This window comes from Chaetura pelagica, unplaced genomic scaffold, assembly GCF_000747805.2.
Source record: "Chaetura pelagica isolate M959 unplaced genomic scaffold, ChaPel_1.0 scaffold417, whole genome shotgun sequence".
In the NCBI taxonomy this organism is placed as follows: Eukaryota; Metazoa; Chordata; class Aves; order Apodiformes; family Apodidae; genus Chaetura; species Chaetura pelagica.
Window position 1 is genome coordinate 339,569 of NW_009953966.1, and position 16,000 is coordinate 355,568.

General features: G+C 37.9%; 1 protein-coding gene across 2 annotated transcripts in view; it reads right to left on the reverse strand.

Moving 5' to 3' along the window:
* The window catches only part of ELMO1 (engulfment and cell motility 1), a 268,680-nt gene that overhangs the window by 198,628 nt on the left and 54,052 nt on the right, over positions 1-16,000 (reverse strand). For both annotated transcript variants that reach the window (XM_010002153.1, XM_010002154.1), the window contains exons 7-9: positions 9,529-9,628; positions 3,832-3,983; positions 2,863-2,941 (exon numbers count right to left, since the gene is read on the reverse strand). In XM_010002153.1, coding sequence (XP_010000455.1) covers positions 2,863-2,941; positions 3,832-3,983; positions 9,529-9,628 — 331 coding nt within the window. The remainder of the gene's footprint in view (positions 1-2,862; positions 2,942-3,831; positions 3,984-9,528; positions 9,629-16,000) is intronic.

Below are 16,000 nucleotides of genomic sequence, written 5' to 3' on the forward strand. Positions count from 1 at the left end.
TTCCTGCTGGTCTTTGTGAGCGTTGAAGAGTAAGATAAGAGTGCATAGTGGTTGCTTTCATGTAACAAACGAGCAGCTAGAAAACAGGAAAATTGAGAATACTACATAAAATGTTAAAAGAACTAGATTGCTGAAATGTGGCTGCAGAAACAACATAAATAAAGCAGGCGTTAGGGTGAGAACTTGGTTGAAAAAAGAAAACCGTTCTAATTTCAAGAAAGGAGGCAGTCATGGATGGTGATTGTTTTCTTTATACCAGGCAAAGGGTGCTGCAACAGAACGTGGAAACGATAAGGAAGAAGGGATCAAAGACAAGACATTCAGCTTAAGTTTTTAAGCCTCTTCTGGCTGCGCAGGTTTCAACTGCACTTAACAGCAAAGGGATGAATGATGCAGATGCTTCCATCTCTTTCTGCAATGCACAACTGAGCTGCAGGGGGAGTGCCAGGCACATGATACACTGCCTCTTACAGGGAACAGACTGCACGGTTTTGTCAAAGTGTATCTACTTCTAAAAGATAAGACAGTTACAGAATATGAAGGAGTCTTTTCTGGATTCATGGAAAAAAAAATAACAAACCCAAAACAAAAATTAAAAAATATTTTACTTTTTGGAGAGGATAATCAAATTGTCATCTCTTGCTTATACCTGTAATTTAAAAAGCCGTTACACTGCGTTTTGGCAGTGGACCAAAACCTGAAAGGGTTAGGGCAGCTACAAAAATAATTACTGCATCCAAATAAACTGTCTCCAAGAAGGCTACACAGCTATTAGCAGCTGATGAGCTGCCTCTTCTAAAATACATATTGTGGTAGCATGAGAACAAGAATTACCTGACAAAATTTCTCTCTCATTTCCCATTTCATGTCTCTGCAAAAATGCAGACAATTGCCAAAAAAAAAAGTATTTCAAACATTCATGGTATCATTTTGTTGCTCAAACTCTCAGCTCTTTAAAATAAAAAACAACTTAGGTTTATCTGTATGATTTGATACTTGACAGTGCCAGAGCAAAGCAATCAGGGAGTCCTCATTAAAAAAGAAAAACCTTGACCCTCTTGCCATTTTGCATTACAGAAATAAGGAAAAAAAAAAGAAAAAAAGAAAAAAAAAAAAAAAAAGAGGGGAAAGAATTCAGATATCAGCACCAATCCTTTCCTTAATTGCAGTGCAGTCATCCACATCACTCTGGTCCCTGCAAGACAGCAGCAGAGAGGGTACCAAAGCTCCTAGAATCACATGGGGTTTGGTGCAATTTCTCATTCCTAACAAAATTAGTGGTGAGTGCTGAACCTTAACTTTTGAGTACCCACCGTCAGATAATTACTTGAGGCTGAATCACCTCAGTTTTTTTATCCTAAAAAGACAGGATTCAGTAAATTAGATCAGTTACCCCTATCTTGAAGCTAATGGACACCTACCTTCTGCATTGTATGGTTTACTAATAAACCACAAGAGATAAAAAAGAGATACCTAACAGATTCTGACTACTTAGCATAGGTTATCAAAGGGTGAAGGAAATTTTCTGCAAGCGTCAGAGCTATTAGCCTTTAAACCAAATCAGATGATATTCTGACAATCATAAAATCCATGAGTTACACTTTTTGTCACAGCAGCAGGTACTACAGGTGAAGCCTGCATGGTCTATTGCCCGCCTCACTAGATGGTTGCACTGTTGGTGAAACACAGTTCTAGTTGCTGGGAATACCCTGTGGTACTGTCATCTTCAGGAACACAAGCCCACTGGATAATATTCAAATCCTACCTAGATCAGACATCGTCTCTTCAAATATGACCATAGCATACTTTTCAAAGAAACAAACATTAGCAACTATTAACAAATATAAAAACACAAAATACTTGGGTTTTTTTAAAGGACCTATGGCATAGATTTATGCCAAAATTTAGAACAAGTTTTTATTCCCTTTTTTGTTCATTACATGCCTTCTTCCCTAAATAACTGAAGACTGTATTAGGACAAGAAGGGAAAAAAGGAATGAGAAAATAAGGCACTTCTTTTTCATTTTCCCCCAATTAAATAATGGTTTTACTTTCTCCTGACTGCAGTTTTTAAATGTTTATATTTTTATATAAAGCAAAAGAAAAAAAGCTTTGATGTTTCTTTAAACAATCTCCAGCATTTAAAACTGTAGATAAATCTAAGGGAAGTCCTTGTCAGAAGTGATCAGCAGCTCTCAATTAACTTTTTCTGGACACTCATGGTATGTCACCACGAGAATCATCATCAGTGTTCCCGGTGACAGAAATGTTAAATAAATACATGCTAAATCTGTTTTGACACAGACTAATGACTTCATAAACATGGATAAAACGTCTCTATTTCATAACACATAACATTCCATCTTAATTTAACAGCAACTAACAATCTTGAAATATTTCCTTTTCAGTCTTTTAATCTCTGGCACTAAAGTTAACTATAAAAAAGTACACTGTAGAAGTCATGAAACACAGAGCAAGATACTTTTGCTTTCAGAAAGGAATGCACTTTTTATTAAAAAAAAAATTCCAAAGAAGGGGGGAAACAGTGTCCCAAAAAGTAGTCTGCTTTTACAAGCTGTGATGGCAACAGTTCAGTACAATAAATATTACAGCCAGCCACAGTCAATATGGTTCATGTGAGGTTACAAGGAACTACAAAAGCACAGAAGAATGCTTAATCCCTACTAATATTGGTGCAAGATGGAGGCAGCTTCATTAAAATGAATGCTATGCCAGCATGAAATAACAGAATAAGCTTCAGTTTGAATCACCTGCAGGGAAAGTGTGACTGGGACAAGCACAGATATGACTATGACACACTTTACCTACAGATATGTAGGTACACAAGACCAAACAACTTACCTGCCTCTTGTCATCCGGTGCTTTAAGGAAAAGTGCATTTATTACTGCAATGGTGTATGTCTGGATTTCTTGATCTGTCCTGTTTGGAACAAAGTTAAAAACATGAGAAAAGACCATGAACACACAAAAGCTGTAGAAACCGATCTTACAGTTGCATTACTGCAGGTAGAAGTGAAGGAACTGTTTGCACTTAATGTTAACCATGTAAAAGTTAGGTAATCAGTAAAAGTTGGGTATGACCGGGATATCTCTCTTATTAAGAGAAACAAGATGTTCCAGAGGGAGACTCAGCATTCAAGAAAGGTGGAATGATTCCCGCCCTTGAAGTCCCATTGATCCTTCACTGATCATAGCAAGCATCCAGATAATCAGCTTCTGACAGAACAGAAGCAAGAGGTAGGAAGAGGAATCTTGCTTAAAGGGTTCTGGAGATGAACCTGTTGGTATCCAAAGCTTTTTGGTGAGAGAAAAATGTCCCAGCTGGGAGGCTGGCATAACTATGCACTAAACACAATACGTTGCCCTATACTACAAGAGGCAGTTTCCATCTATTTCACTACCACATATTACTGTTTAAGAAAAAGCCTCTTCCTTTTCAAATATACCTTCAGCAAAGTTGGTCAGTTTTTGTCTTACACACTTCCCAGAGGCTGGCAAGTAAAACAACCATCGGTATGCTAAAGGTGTTAAGCATGTTATTACAGGGTGCTCTTCTTTTCCTGGTTCCAACTATACAGGCAGCTTAGCATGGGAAAACAAACACACACAAAAAACTTGAAAAAAAAAAAAAATAATCAAGCAATTCCAAAAAGCTGATTAGCAGTCATCCAGCAACTTAAAAGTGGATGCAGGAGCCATCTGGGTGGTTGCTGATCTTTCTATCATTCTCCCATTCTTTTTCTAACTGCTGTGCTCATCTAGCAGGAAAAAAAAATTCCACCATATCAGATGGCAGTTGAAGACACTCACCCCTGCAGATGTGGGATTAGCTGCCCAATTGTGATCTCCTGTGCTACCTTCTGGTACAGGTCGTGGCTATTGAGCACCATGGATTCCAGGATTGCTAATGACCGTTGCAAGATGGAGATGTCAGAGGCAAATTTGTTCACATAGCTTGCTATCTACAAATTCAAACATTTAGAGAGTTTACATCTTGCCATGAAAATGGGGAAAAGGAAGAAAGACAAATGAGGATGTGGCTCAGAAAGGCATCAGAATAAAAGTAGTCTTGTCCACATGCCAGGTATCATTGAACATCTGAAAGCAATCAACCAGGCACTGTGGATACCCTCAAAGTACACAGTGGCACAGATTCTCCATTCAGCACAAATCACCATAGATTTATGTCAATATTCATAGCCTCAAAACATATACTTCAGCATTACATTATGAACATGATAAATCAACCTTAAAGAACTAGAACGGCTATATTTTTTGTGAGGAAAACTTTGGAAAGGACAACAAGAATACTTCTCGTTCTCTCCAGCACAAATCTGTGCAGCCAGTTCTATCTAAACAAATATCTAGGCTCAAGGCAACTGTTGTAAAAGAGACGTTTACATCTAGCTCTCTGACAAAATATGCTTCCCCTCCTTGCTGTTACCAACAATTCTAAGTTACAAATTAAAATTCTTGATGATCATTTATCAGCACAACCAGTTCCGTAACTCTGCCTAGAGCCCAGTCTTGCTAAGTGTTCAGGCATTAATAACCTTCACTTTTACTGCAAGCTTCCACAAACAAATGCCATGCTAATCACAACCAGGCTGATCGCTGCTTTTTTGCAGGGTGGCAATGACATGCTGCACAGCTGTGTTGGCTCTGCAGATGTGAGTGTGCAGCAAGATTTGGTAACGAGCATTCTGCCACATGCTGCCCAGTATATGGGCAGTCTTCCACCCAGTTTCCCAGAAAGAAGCTTGCCTTTTGCTAATGCAGGAAGCAAGAGCTGCCTGGATTTTCTTTGAATGTACTGATACCAGCACAGTCGAGCTGCACAGACAGAAGGAATGTTGTAAGACCACAGTTATTTGCTCTTTACAGCCAAGTAGCAAACTACAGTGGCCCTGTCTGAAGTTTGATGTATTCCTTCCAGAAAACTTCATGTCCACACACTTCATGAGTACTTATGCTACAAGCCACTAATGGGATTATACTGTTTCTGATTGCTTAGACCTTGGCATTATTTTCCTTTTGGAGGAAAAAAAGGCATGCCCTATGCTTGGAAAAGCTGCCTAGCTGCCTCTAAGTTTAAATTACAGATAAATATGGACATGCAGACAACAACATTGTTCTGCACTTGACATTCTGGGTAGTAATGAAGCAAAATATCCTTTCTGCAACTTTAGAGACAACAAGGAAAGAGGGCCTTTTTTTTTTTTTTTCTTTTAATCTATTGCAGCACTGTAATTTGCTCTGCTACTTACGACAATAGGAACATGCTATGCTGAATAGAACTCTATTTAGGATACACACATTGCCTTTACAGGAACAAAATGAACCATCCCATGCATGCAGAGAGAACAGGAGAGCAGCAACTCAATTAGCCTTTTCGTACTATGGACTTTCAATATTTGCTGCCTGTAAGTCCTGAGTTCAAGTAATAGTTACATTTACATACGATGCACATTGTGCTGGTCAGAGTAACAAACTACATCCCAGAAGCACTGTACTATTCTACCTCTCTCAATGGTGATCCAGATGTTTTTGATGCATTGCAGCCAGCACTGTCAGACATCCAGATGGCCCACAATACAGACAGTGTATGCCCAGAGCAACTCTTCATTGCTCACACAGTAAGTCAAATGCACTCTGGATGCCTCACAATCATCAGGCATCCATGGATCAGCTGTGCAGGAGGAATACAGTATGTCCAGACTGTGTCCCAGCTTGTCAGACTACTGTCACTATCCTCTTTAGAAGCCCTGACAAATACGAATTATTCTTGGTGCAGCAGCTCCTTCCCATGGTATTTCAAGAGGCAGTGTAAATGCTTCACTGGGATCAATTCATATCAGAGGCCTGCAGAAATCTAACAGTATGGACAACTGAAACCTCAGCCTAGGACAGGCTGCTTTAGACATATTTATTCTTCTGATCCTGGACCACAACATCTTTTAATCATAAACACAAACCCTAGGTATGAAGCTGGCTTGAATGTTCAAAAAGCTATGACACATCATGCTGAACAAAAATGTAACATCTGCCAGGTAACTTGCATGTCAGGCTATGTATAGTCATAACCACCAAGCTGAAGCATGAAGTCTGGCCAGAAATAACAGGCTTGTCTACCCTGCTAAATAAGGCATGCCAGTTCCAGTGGGAACAAAATTGGATTAAAAATAAATTCTATGACCATACTTGAAGTTCTGGATGTGAGGCAGGGTTGGGCGAGGGGGGAAGGACAATAATCAACTGGTGTTCAAATTTGTATTATTTCCTGTTCTCTGTTTATCAATCACCACACAGAGGGAGGGCTTTCAACATTCAAAAATAACTCTGCATTCATTTATTAAAAATTCTGATGATAAAAATAATGCAGGCTCACAGAAATACCACCTCTCCTCCAGAAATCAGCAGCTTCATCACTTTGCACTTTCACATGAAAACCTGTCACATAGGAGTGTGTCATTAAGGATAAAACTATGTGATCAGCAAAATACCCATAACCTTAACATCTTCATAGTCCTATCAGGACATACATAGCTATACAAAAAAGAAGTGGCTGGGTGATTAACTTTCAATTGATTTCAAGGGAAATTAGGAATCAGAATGCCTTTACAAGTTTAGCCCCAGTGCTCTGCTGAAAAAGGAGGTAAACAGGTAAAGTGAGGGTACATAAAACTAAACAACATCTGAGTTCTCTTTCCTTTTCAGCATCACTTAGAGCACAGGAGAGAAATCAAAAGTAAAAAAAAAACAAAAATTAAACAACAGCAACAAAAAAAACAAACCCTGCAACTAACAAAAACCACACAGGGAAAGAACCGTGAAGGAAACAGATCTGCTGAGCACTGGCATATTCGTTATTTGCCTGGACCATTTTGGTGTCAGAAATATGTACATAAAAAATCTGGCCATTTTGTGCTCTGTTAAGTCCTAAATGCATAGTAAAAAATTTAAGTGTACATCTCATTTTCCAGTAAGGGTTGCTCTTGACTACAGAAAACCCAACTGAGAGTTGTGAGAGACCGAAATACTTTGCCTACTGCCAGCCCCTTTTCCTGCACAGTACATTTTAGAAGGCAGAGTAAATAGTTCATCAAGGTTAAGACTCTGCATCACAGAGTTATGAAACACCAATTAAAAATATATCTTAAAATTATTTATATAACTACTTCAACCAACATTAAAAGGTTTATTTCTCTTCTTGCAGCAACTAGAGATGGGAGTAGCAAATTTGTACAGTGTATTTTGATAACCAATTAGTAAGACATTTTCTGAAGAACTGGGCATCCAAATGCTTCAAGCAACCACAGAAGCTGGAAAAACATCTTATTGTCATAAGCAAGACAAAGGTCTTGAGAGAATCTTGCATATCATAAGGAAGTTTTTTCAAATGATGCTATTTTCCCTTAAGATAAGGAACAGAGCTCTCCTTGAAAGTGTCAATTCTTATTTGCAGCAGTTGGAATTGCAGTCTTTATGTGCCCAAAGGATGCATCCAACACCAAGTATTTAGTCATTAGAAGTAGTAAGAGGTTCCCCTTGAGGCCTCCTCCAGCTTCCACATTTTAAGTTAGAAAATCAGTCAAGAAAACTGTTCCAATTAATTCCTCCCTGTTCCAGTTTGGCTTCCATTTTACATGTAAGACAGCTTCAAAGGGCAGAAGCACTTGACAGCAAAGTTCCCCCTCAGCTAGCAGAAACTTATCAGCTCCTTTATCCATCCTCTCAGCCACTTGATCAAGCCCATCAGCAACCTCAAGTGGCCTGTCAAAAGCCAAGGTCAGAGAAGCAAGTGAGAATAAAGCTGCAGACAGCTGCCAGACAGACATGGTCCAAAGAATGTTCCTTTAGGTTTGCCCCTCAGCCACAGAGCCTCATTGAGGGCTCTGCTGCTCTGGCTCCCAACTGTGTGGCAGCTCAGGACACATTTGTGCCTGTTTCCCCTATTTTTGTCATTCTTTGTCCTTCTGTTGCTCTTCTAACTCATCTGTTCTTCTCCTTGGTCCCAAAAACTTGCCAGTTTTGGTTTTCATAGGTGCTTGTGAGAATGCTTTTGTTTGGGTCTTTTGTTTTGCTTTTTAAATTGGGTCAGTGTCCAGGGAAACCTATGGAAGCGCCAGACACAAAAGATGAGCTATTAACAGGGCTGCACACAACACCTTCTCCTGTAGAAGGGCAAGAAGATGTTGATAGGGTTAGACAAAGACAGGAATTGTGAGTTACTAACAAAGTAAATTTATTTAAACTCATTTTAGCAAGTTGCTTCATACACTTCTTGGTAGGCTCCCCTAGGAAATGAGGCGTTCTGGGCTTGACCTTGTATTTCATGAAGTCAGTGAAAAAACAGTTGTATTATTTTCTTTGCCATGAAAAGGTAACAATCATCATCATCATAATCTAGCTAGATTTCAAGATTTTACTAGACTGGCAAAAAAAAAAAGTGTTAAAACCAGATAGACTATACTAATTTTTTCTGACAAGTAGCATCCATCAACTTTAATGACTAAAACTGAGTTTTAATATCTAATGCTCTTTTCACAATTGATTCTTCTTTCACTTTTGGCAACTAAAGAATATTTGTACTTTCCTCTGGTGGTAGCAATTTTCTAAGCAAATTTAAATTAAAAGCCTTTGCTCTGATACATTCTGTTAAAATGAAGAGATCTTTGCTACAAGTTATATTTACTCCATTACTGCTGATACCCATGTTAGTGAAATAACTCTGATATCTTTTTAACCTGCACAAACACACAGCAACTGAAGTTCTGAGTTCCATCTGACTTGAAGTTCCTGTTCCTTGTAAAGAGGTGTGAGTTGCTTTTTATCCCCCACAGTAAATGAAAAGGGTGAAATTAGTAAAAAAACTTTTTTTTTTTTCTGAAATCTGTTCAATCTCTGTACTTAAAGGGCACTGCTGTGTTTCTGCTGCTTTTGAGTATCTCCTACATGTAAGAAAAGAAAATAATGTTGTAAATTATGAAAAGGTCTGTTTCAAAACCACAGCTGCAAGACACAGGGGAGACCGAGTTCAACTTTATAAACTCAGTAGACATCAGCTCAATTTCAATTTTTAATCAAGCTCATTTCTCTTCCTCCCGTGCCTCTAGAGGAAACATTTTAGTGCTGGTTTTGTTTGAAGAAATGTGGTATTACTCACTTTAATTTTCATTAAATCAAAATACTAATTCTTGGTTTAACTGCGAAGTATCTGCACAAGGAGGTCACTCTGTAATTGAGCAAGCAGTTTCTTGTGTAAGAAGCCTAACACAGTGTTGACCCCATTTCATTCCCATTGATTTCAGCAGAAGTTCAGGCAGACCCTGCAAAAACATAGCTTTATATTTTGAAATAGCACCTTCTTTCCATTTCCATGTACTTTTCCACCAATGACCTAAGTAATGCACCTGGAAAAATAAAACCGTGACTCACCTCCAAAATTTAAAACTGTAGTCGAAAACTGATATAGAACAGATTAATCAGCATTGATTACAAATTTACCTTTTTAATGAATGCCACAGAGAATGTATCCCACGATACAATCCCATGATCCATCAGCTCAACAAATGCAGTCAGTGTAAAGGACAACATATCTCCAAAGCTGCAAGAGACAGGAGTCATGACAACATTTACCATTGATGCAGCAGGGCAATGACCAAGGGAATAAAGCAGCAGAAAGCTTTCAAAAAAGCAGGAAAATGAAGCCAATTAAAGACTAAGAGGTAGCAGAGAAGAGCAAGAGAGGCCGTGCAACAGATAGTCTCCAAAACAATTTAGCATGGACATCAAGAATAATCACCTGGAAGAAAGCAATTTTGTAAGAAACTAACCTCCAGGAGAACCCTATCTACAATGCTCAAGGAACTCAGACAGTACAAAATAACCTTCTTTCATAAATTCAGAGTTTTAAACCTAACAGAAGAAGAGAACTCTTTCTTAGAAACTTACAGAAATGCTTCTAATTGCACGTCATACAGAAGTGCCACCTTTTGGTACCTCTGTCTCAAGCAGATTGGCAGACAGTTAGTGGATTGTTTTGTTCCTTCTCTTACAAGGAAACAAATACATTTTAAAAACACACCAGAAGAGATTTTCTATTGAGCAGAAATTTTCCAATAGTTTATGCCTCAATTTCTTTCTTTGAACCTGAAGATGCATCTCTTTTTCTTTATCTATGGGAAAACATGCCAAGTTAAATGCAAAGTTCCCACAGTTGACCCAAGCATGCAGCTCAAATTATTTAGGGTTTGCAGGCCACTACACAGCATTTTATACCTGTATATTTATACCTGTAACTTTGAGAGTGAATGCATCTTTGTATAAACTTAACATAAAAGATTTGCTATAACCTGACTAGCTGCACAGGAATTTTCACATTAAAAGCCAGCTTTTAAAGATTAGCTTAATGTCTATATATAGTCAGGGGAGGGAACTGTCAGCAGCTGTAATGATTTCTATGAAGTCGTTCAATGAGGTAACTACTCAATACAAGCAGCAGTGCACAGAGCCCGAAATGAAGCAGGGTATTATTACCTTTAAGGACATTGCCAGACTGCCTGCAAGGTGCTCTGCCACTAAGCCATTAACAAGCATAAGCATACAGACAGTCTAAACAGCCTAAATAGTCCCAGTGACTTGAATGCAACAACACACCTCATGAAAAGATAAAATGAAAAAATTCTGTCAGATTGGAACTGCAATGGTCAGCACGTTGAAAATCGTAATCTAATACTATAGCCATAATTAAGCAATGTAATTGATAATCCTTACTGTGTGATTTGCTCCTCTGCTAGCCTGTACCAACTCAACATAAATAAGTAAACATCCACTCAGATGGAAGATGTGTGCTGCAGTGCAGAGGAATAAGGCAGAAAATCAGTTTCAGTGTAGCAACTCCAACAGCCACTTTACTGGATTTGCTATAATCTGCCTTTTAGGAAACTCTGAAAGTGAGATGCAGTCCTTCGTGGACCCATAATTTAAGCAAGGAGCTCTTGTTCATCAAAACTCCACAGACACCCTCCACTAAAAACAAATTTCTTGACATTTTGTTAGTAAGAACAACAAAAACTCAAAACATCCCTTTCTCTTCCACAGTAAGGTGTCTTCCCCCAGTGGGTTTGATTATTTATGACAAAAAACAACCCAAACCTTACACCAAACAGGAGAAATACAGTGTATTTTAAAAGTAGTTGTAAGTACTGTTGCAGAACTGTACTTCTGCAACAAATATTTTTTTTTCAGCAAATACATGATCTGGAAGTTTCTGGTTTTGTTTTGGGGGGTGTGGGAGGGTGTGGGTTTTTTTTCCTTAGTTTTGGTTGTTTGTTTTTTCTTTAATATTGCAACACTTTTAAGAATTAAATTAGATTTAAAATGTCATCATTAGCATTCCAAATAATCAAGGATTTCATAATAAGATGACAATAAGTCTTTGCAGGAAATGTAATGAGCTCCAGTCCTATCATTCTCCCCAGTCCATTCCTTTTGCATAAAATGGATATTTACAAATCTACAAATAAACCAGCATGCCTAGAAAAGGCTTCCTTCTAAAAACTTGTACCAAATTCTCATGCATCTTCATCACAGAATAATTCCACATATATATGGAATCCTGATATTTAAAAAAGCTAGACTAAATTAGATCCTATTGAAAAGAAAAAAATCTACAAAAAGATAGGTCATATATGTTCAGAAGCAGACAAAAGTATTTCTCCCAGCATTAAACTAAGCAGATAATTTATCTCATCTAGTTTTTCTCATGTACTGTTTAAAAATTTAGTCACGTTAACCTGTATTTAGTACATGAATACTCTTCTCTAAATTAATTGCATATTAAAACTAATCCCCATTAACAATGGGCACAGTTTAGAGGGATTACTTAAACTCCGTTAAACCTGCATAGAGTTATTCACCTTCAGAACAGCAGCAGCTGGACTTCAGGATACAACTACTGATTAATCCTGCAACTTAATCCAGCCTCCATTACAGTTTTGGAGAGGAAACTGGGTTTATGGAGCTGAAAATACTGGTATTAATGTATAAACCTTGTTTTAGTAGGTCTGACAATGACAACCACTTAGGATCCAGAAGGTGAAAGCACTTTTCAATTTTAAATTATGAGCTCATCAAGTGTCACTCCCAGGTCACTGCTTCAATAACTAGGGAGAATGAAGAGGTGCAACACCTGGACTAATCAAGCAGCAAGAAATACTCCAACTGTATTTATTATGTAGCACCACACATGCATAGTTTTTTAAAAATATATAGCTATACATAAGCACCTGCACACACGTGTATACACTAAGTAGCATAGCAAAAGTCAAAAGCCAGGCTTAAAGGATAAGCATTAGAAATAGCACAGAGATGAAAGCAATCTTCAGGGTAACTAGAGCAAGATAAGGATTAAAGTATCTGGAGGGCAACGGGAGAGGTGTTGATTCATTGTTATGTGTTTAAACATGAGCAGATAGGTAGAATTAAACTTCCAAGCAATTCATTTCAAGACACACAGGCAAAGATGCACTTATACTATTAAGAGTGGTAGACAGAATAGATTTTATAAATATCAAGGGAATCAAAGCTTGTTCATAAAAGTAGTTATCTTAGAAAATATGTGCTAGGAGCTGTTTAACTCAAAATCTCAGTGAGTGTTTTAGTCATACAAAACGTCCAAAAAATGATGGGGCCTCTTTTTCATAAAGTCTTTTTAGACTAATCCACAGCCCAAGGCACAACAGTTCTTTCAGTATCAAACCCTTGCTGCTCTGGCAAAATGACTTCATAGTTTGATGGTAATCCCTGATGAAGGTACTTTTTAATGTGTGTCATCACAGCAAGAACGGATAAATTACCTGAAAGATGCACTGTGTAATTGCAATTTCATATCTCACTAACACTGACATTTTCATGATCTATGCTATTAGGCAACCTACTGCTACAATTCCTCCCCCTGAACACTCTGGAGGGCTTTGGCTCTTAGGTGGGGATACTTTACACAGGAGCAGCTGATGAAGTTTCCCCATTCTCTGCTGTTCAACTCTGCTCTTCTAACCACTGCTGAAAGAACAGGTGAGCTGGTCTTGAAGCACCTCCTCACCCTACAGCAGCTCTTGGCAAAAGCTTCAGAAGAAGCAGAAAGGTGAGGTCTGTAGCACCACTGGCTGTTCCCAAGTGTTCTAGTGTGGATGGATGGATGGCCGTGCTCTGATCCACAGCCTGTGCACTTCAACCCCTCAGACAAACCTGACTGAAAAGTCAACAGTTGCCTTGCACATCTCTAGGTTTTACAGAAAAATCAAGTCAAAGCCTGTTAATTCACATTCCTAAGAGTTTTCTGCATTCTTACTTTAAGAAACTATGAAGAAAAAAACCCTCCATGGATTTTCATATTAGCTTGTCTTTCCTAAAAATAAAAATGTCAGGAATGTGCATGTGAACCTGACCACCACACCTGTCTCTCACCTGCCTTCACAGTGTCATTTCTACATGTTAAGTCATCTTTTTATCACATGTGCTAAGTAATCCTCAGATGCATATATAGAACCACATCTGATATTTTGAAAGATGCCTAAAGTAATTTGGATTTCTTATAAAAATAAATTAATGAGACTTGAGCACTTAAATCCCATAGGTGTTTCTGGAAAAAAAAAAAATAAATCGTAATTTATATTTAATACACATATCAAAAGGAACATTGTCTTGCAGCTGAGGATGGAAAAATGTTCAAATGATTCTTTACATGGAGATAAGCTCAGCTGTCAATATGTTAAAAAAAAAAACAAACCAACCAACCAACCAACCAAAACCAACAAAAAAACCCAACCCCTCACAAACAAAGCAATACCAAAAAAAGGCAATATGAGCTTTTATAAAGTTAAGTGGACCCTCTCAGGATTTATAATGTAAAAGTTGCATAGGAGAACTTGGAAATTAACTGTTGCTTGTCGGTCACAGCTAGGATACAGCCACTAGCCCATTAGGACTAGAAGCCAAAGACAGGACATCTTTACACAAACCATTTTCCATGGGCAAAACAAAAAGAAAGCTCATCTCTGTGCAGAGGGGAGGCAGCAAAGCAACAGCTTTAACTGGGCGGGAGACAAGAAGAGAGTAGCAGCCTGCCACTAAATGCAGGAGTTAAGAAAGCGGTTAACTCTAAGTCCCTTATCATTCAGCAACTGTGCTCACAGCCTAATACTGGGCAGCTGAAAGCTCTGACATCATTGAGGTCAACATCAAAGAGTAAGAGCAGCTTTTTAAGTTAGAGTTGTCAATGATAAATGGCCATGAATAAATTTAAACAAGGGAACAGAATATATCTAATAATCAGAGGAAAAGAGCTCTGGAAAAGCCATGGGGGCAAGAGCATAACTAAATCTAAAATGAAGACTGATGATGCAGCAGGATGCTTTGCAAGCACAGTGTGAACATGTTCCTTTTTTATTGCTATGGCTCCTCTTCATTGCTTCTACACTACCCTGTTTCTTCATGTCACCTTTCCAAGGATGAAGCTAAGCCACCTTCAAATCAAACTAGGAGCAATTTACACCTACTTGATACTTACTCAGTACAGCTGAAAAAAACTGAGCAATCTGCAGGGTAGTTGCTCATTTTTCTAGATGATTACAGAAACTGCACTTAACTGCTACACTGCAACTGACAATTTTTTTTTTTCCTTTGTTTTTTTGCATCGTGCCAAGCACCACTGAAATATTTATTTGTGGTACACTTTTTGATGTGTTCATTACAAAGGATCAGTACTACTAATCTTAAACCATTGCATTTCAAAAACCTGAAATAGCTCTGAAGCCCTTGAAAATTAACTCTGATTAATGAAAACAAGCTGCGAATTTTAAACAGAACTGTAACTATTCTTGAATAAATCCAGGTATAGATGTTCTTAAATCCATGGCATGGTACATTAAGAGTTTGTTTGCATGGGAAACCAGCCCAGAGTAACTATTACACACTGGTTCTTCATGAAGATGTAATTAGAATTACCTTTTCTTTTATTCCCCATCTTTTAAATTCCTGATTTTGCTCTTTTCATGGTCATTTCCTTAAATGGACCAGCTTTTCTTAAAAGACCAGGCATAACTAACTACACAGGAAAAAGTTCACTCTCCAATCAGCCCTGGTTTGCCTGCCATTCAGTTCTGCAATGTAAAGGTCAATTGATAGAGTTATCACTTTTTTTCTAATCCAAGTATTAGCCACCATGGGATAAATAAAATCCCAAAACAAAATGGGAACCCCTAAAACTGAAAAGACAGAGACAAAGAAATGCACATCTTAGAAGAACTTCCTTCAGAGGAGAAAGCTTTTAAACAAGGCCTCCCTGTGAAAATCAGGTTTTAATTAAGTCAGGTTAGCATGTGCAGGCTATCAGAGATAAAATGAAATACTGGCACTTAATGAAATACGTCATCCTGTAAATCTACTTCTTTTTTTTTAAATTAGCATTTAGTTTATTTAATTTTATTTAGTCAAGACAGCAGGTTGAGACTGCAAAGTTGTAAAGTTTACTTCAGTTCATTATATCAAAATCTTAGGTTTTTTTATAGTTTTTGTTTCACTGGACCTGTTCTCATTAATACATGGGTGAAAAATATAATGTTCAATAACTACACTCATAGAGCACTAGTGTCTACACTCTACCTTCAAAATGTACAAACAGACCAACTTCCAGAACTATTGGATTCATGCCCTGACCAATGGCTCTGGTATTTTTTTTAGTACAAGTCCCAAACTCAAGAATTTATGTTATTTTAATTGTATCATTTAATGTACTACTGATGGGAATCAAAATACTAAACTGTGTGCCTGATGTAAATTGAAGCTTCTACTGGCAAAGATTTAACTTCCAAGGTTAGAATAAACATGAGCCACATCCACTTTTTACATCTGCACCGATCAGTAAGAATCCTCTTGAAGTGAGTAATGCCTTGTTCCCATGAGCAAGCAAAACTAA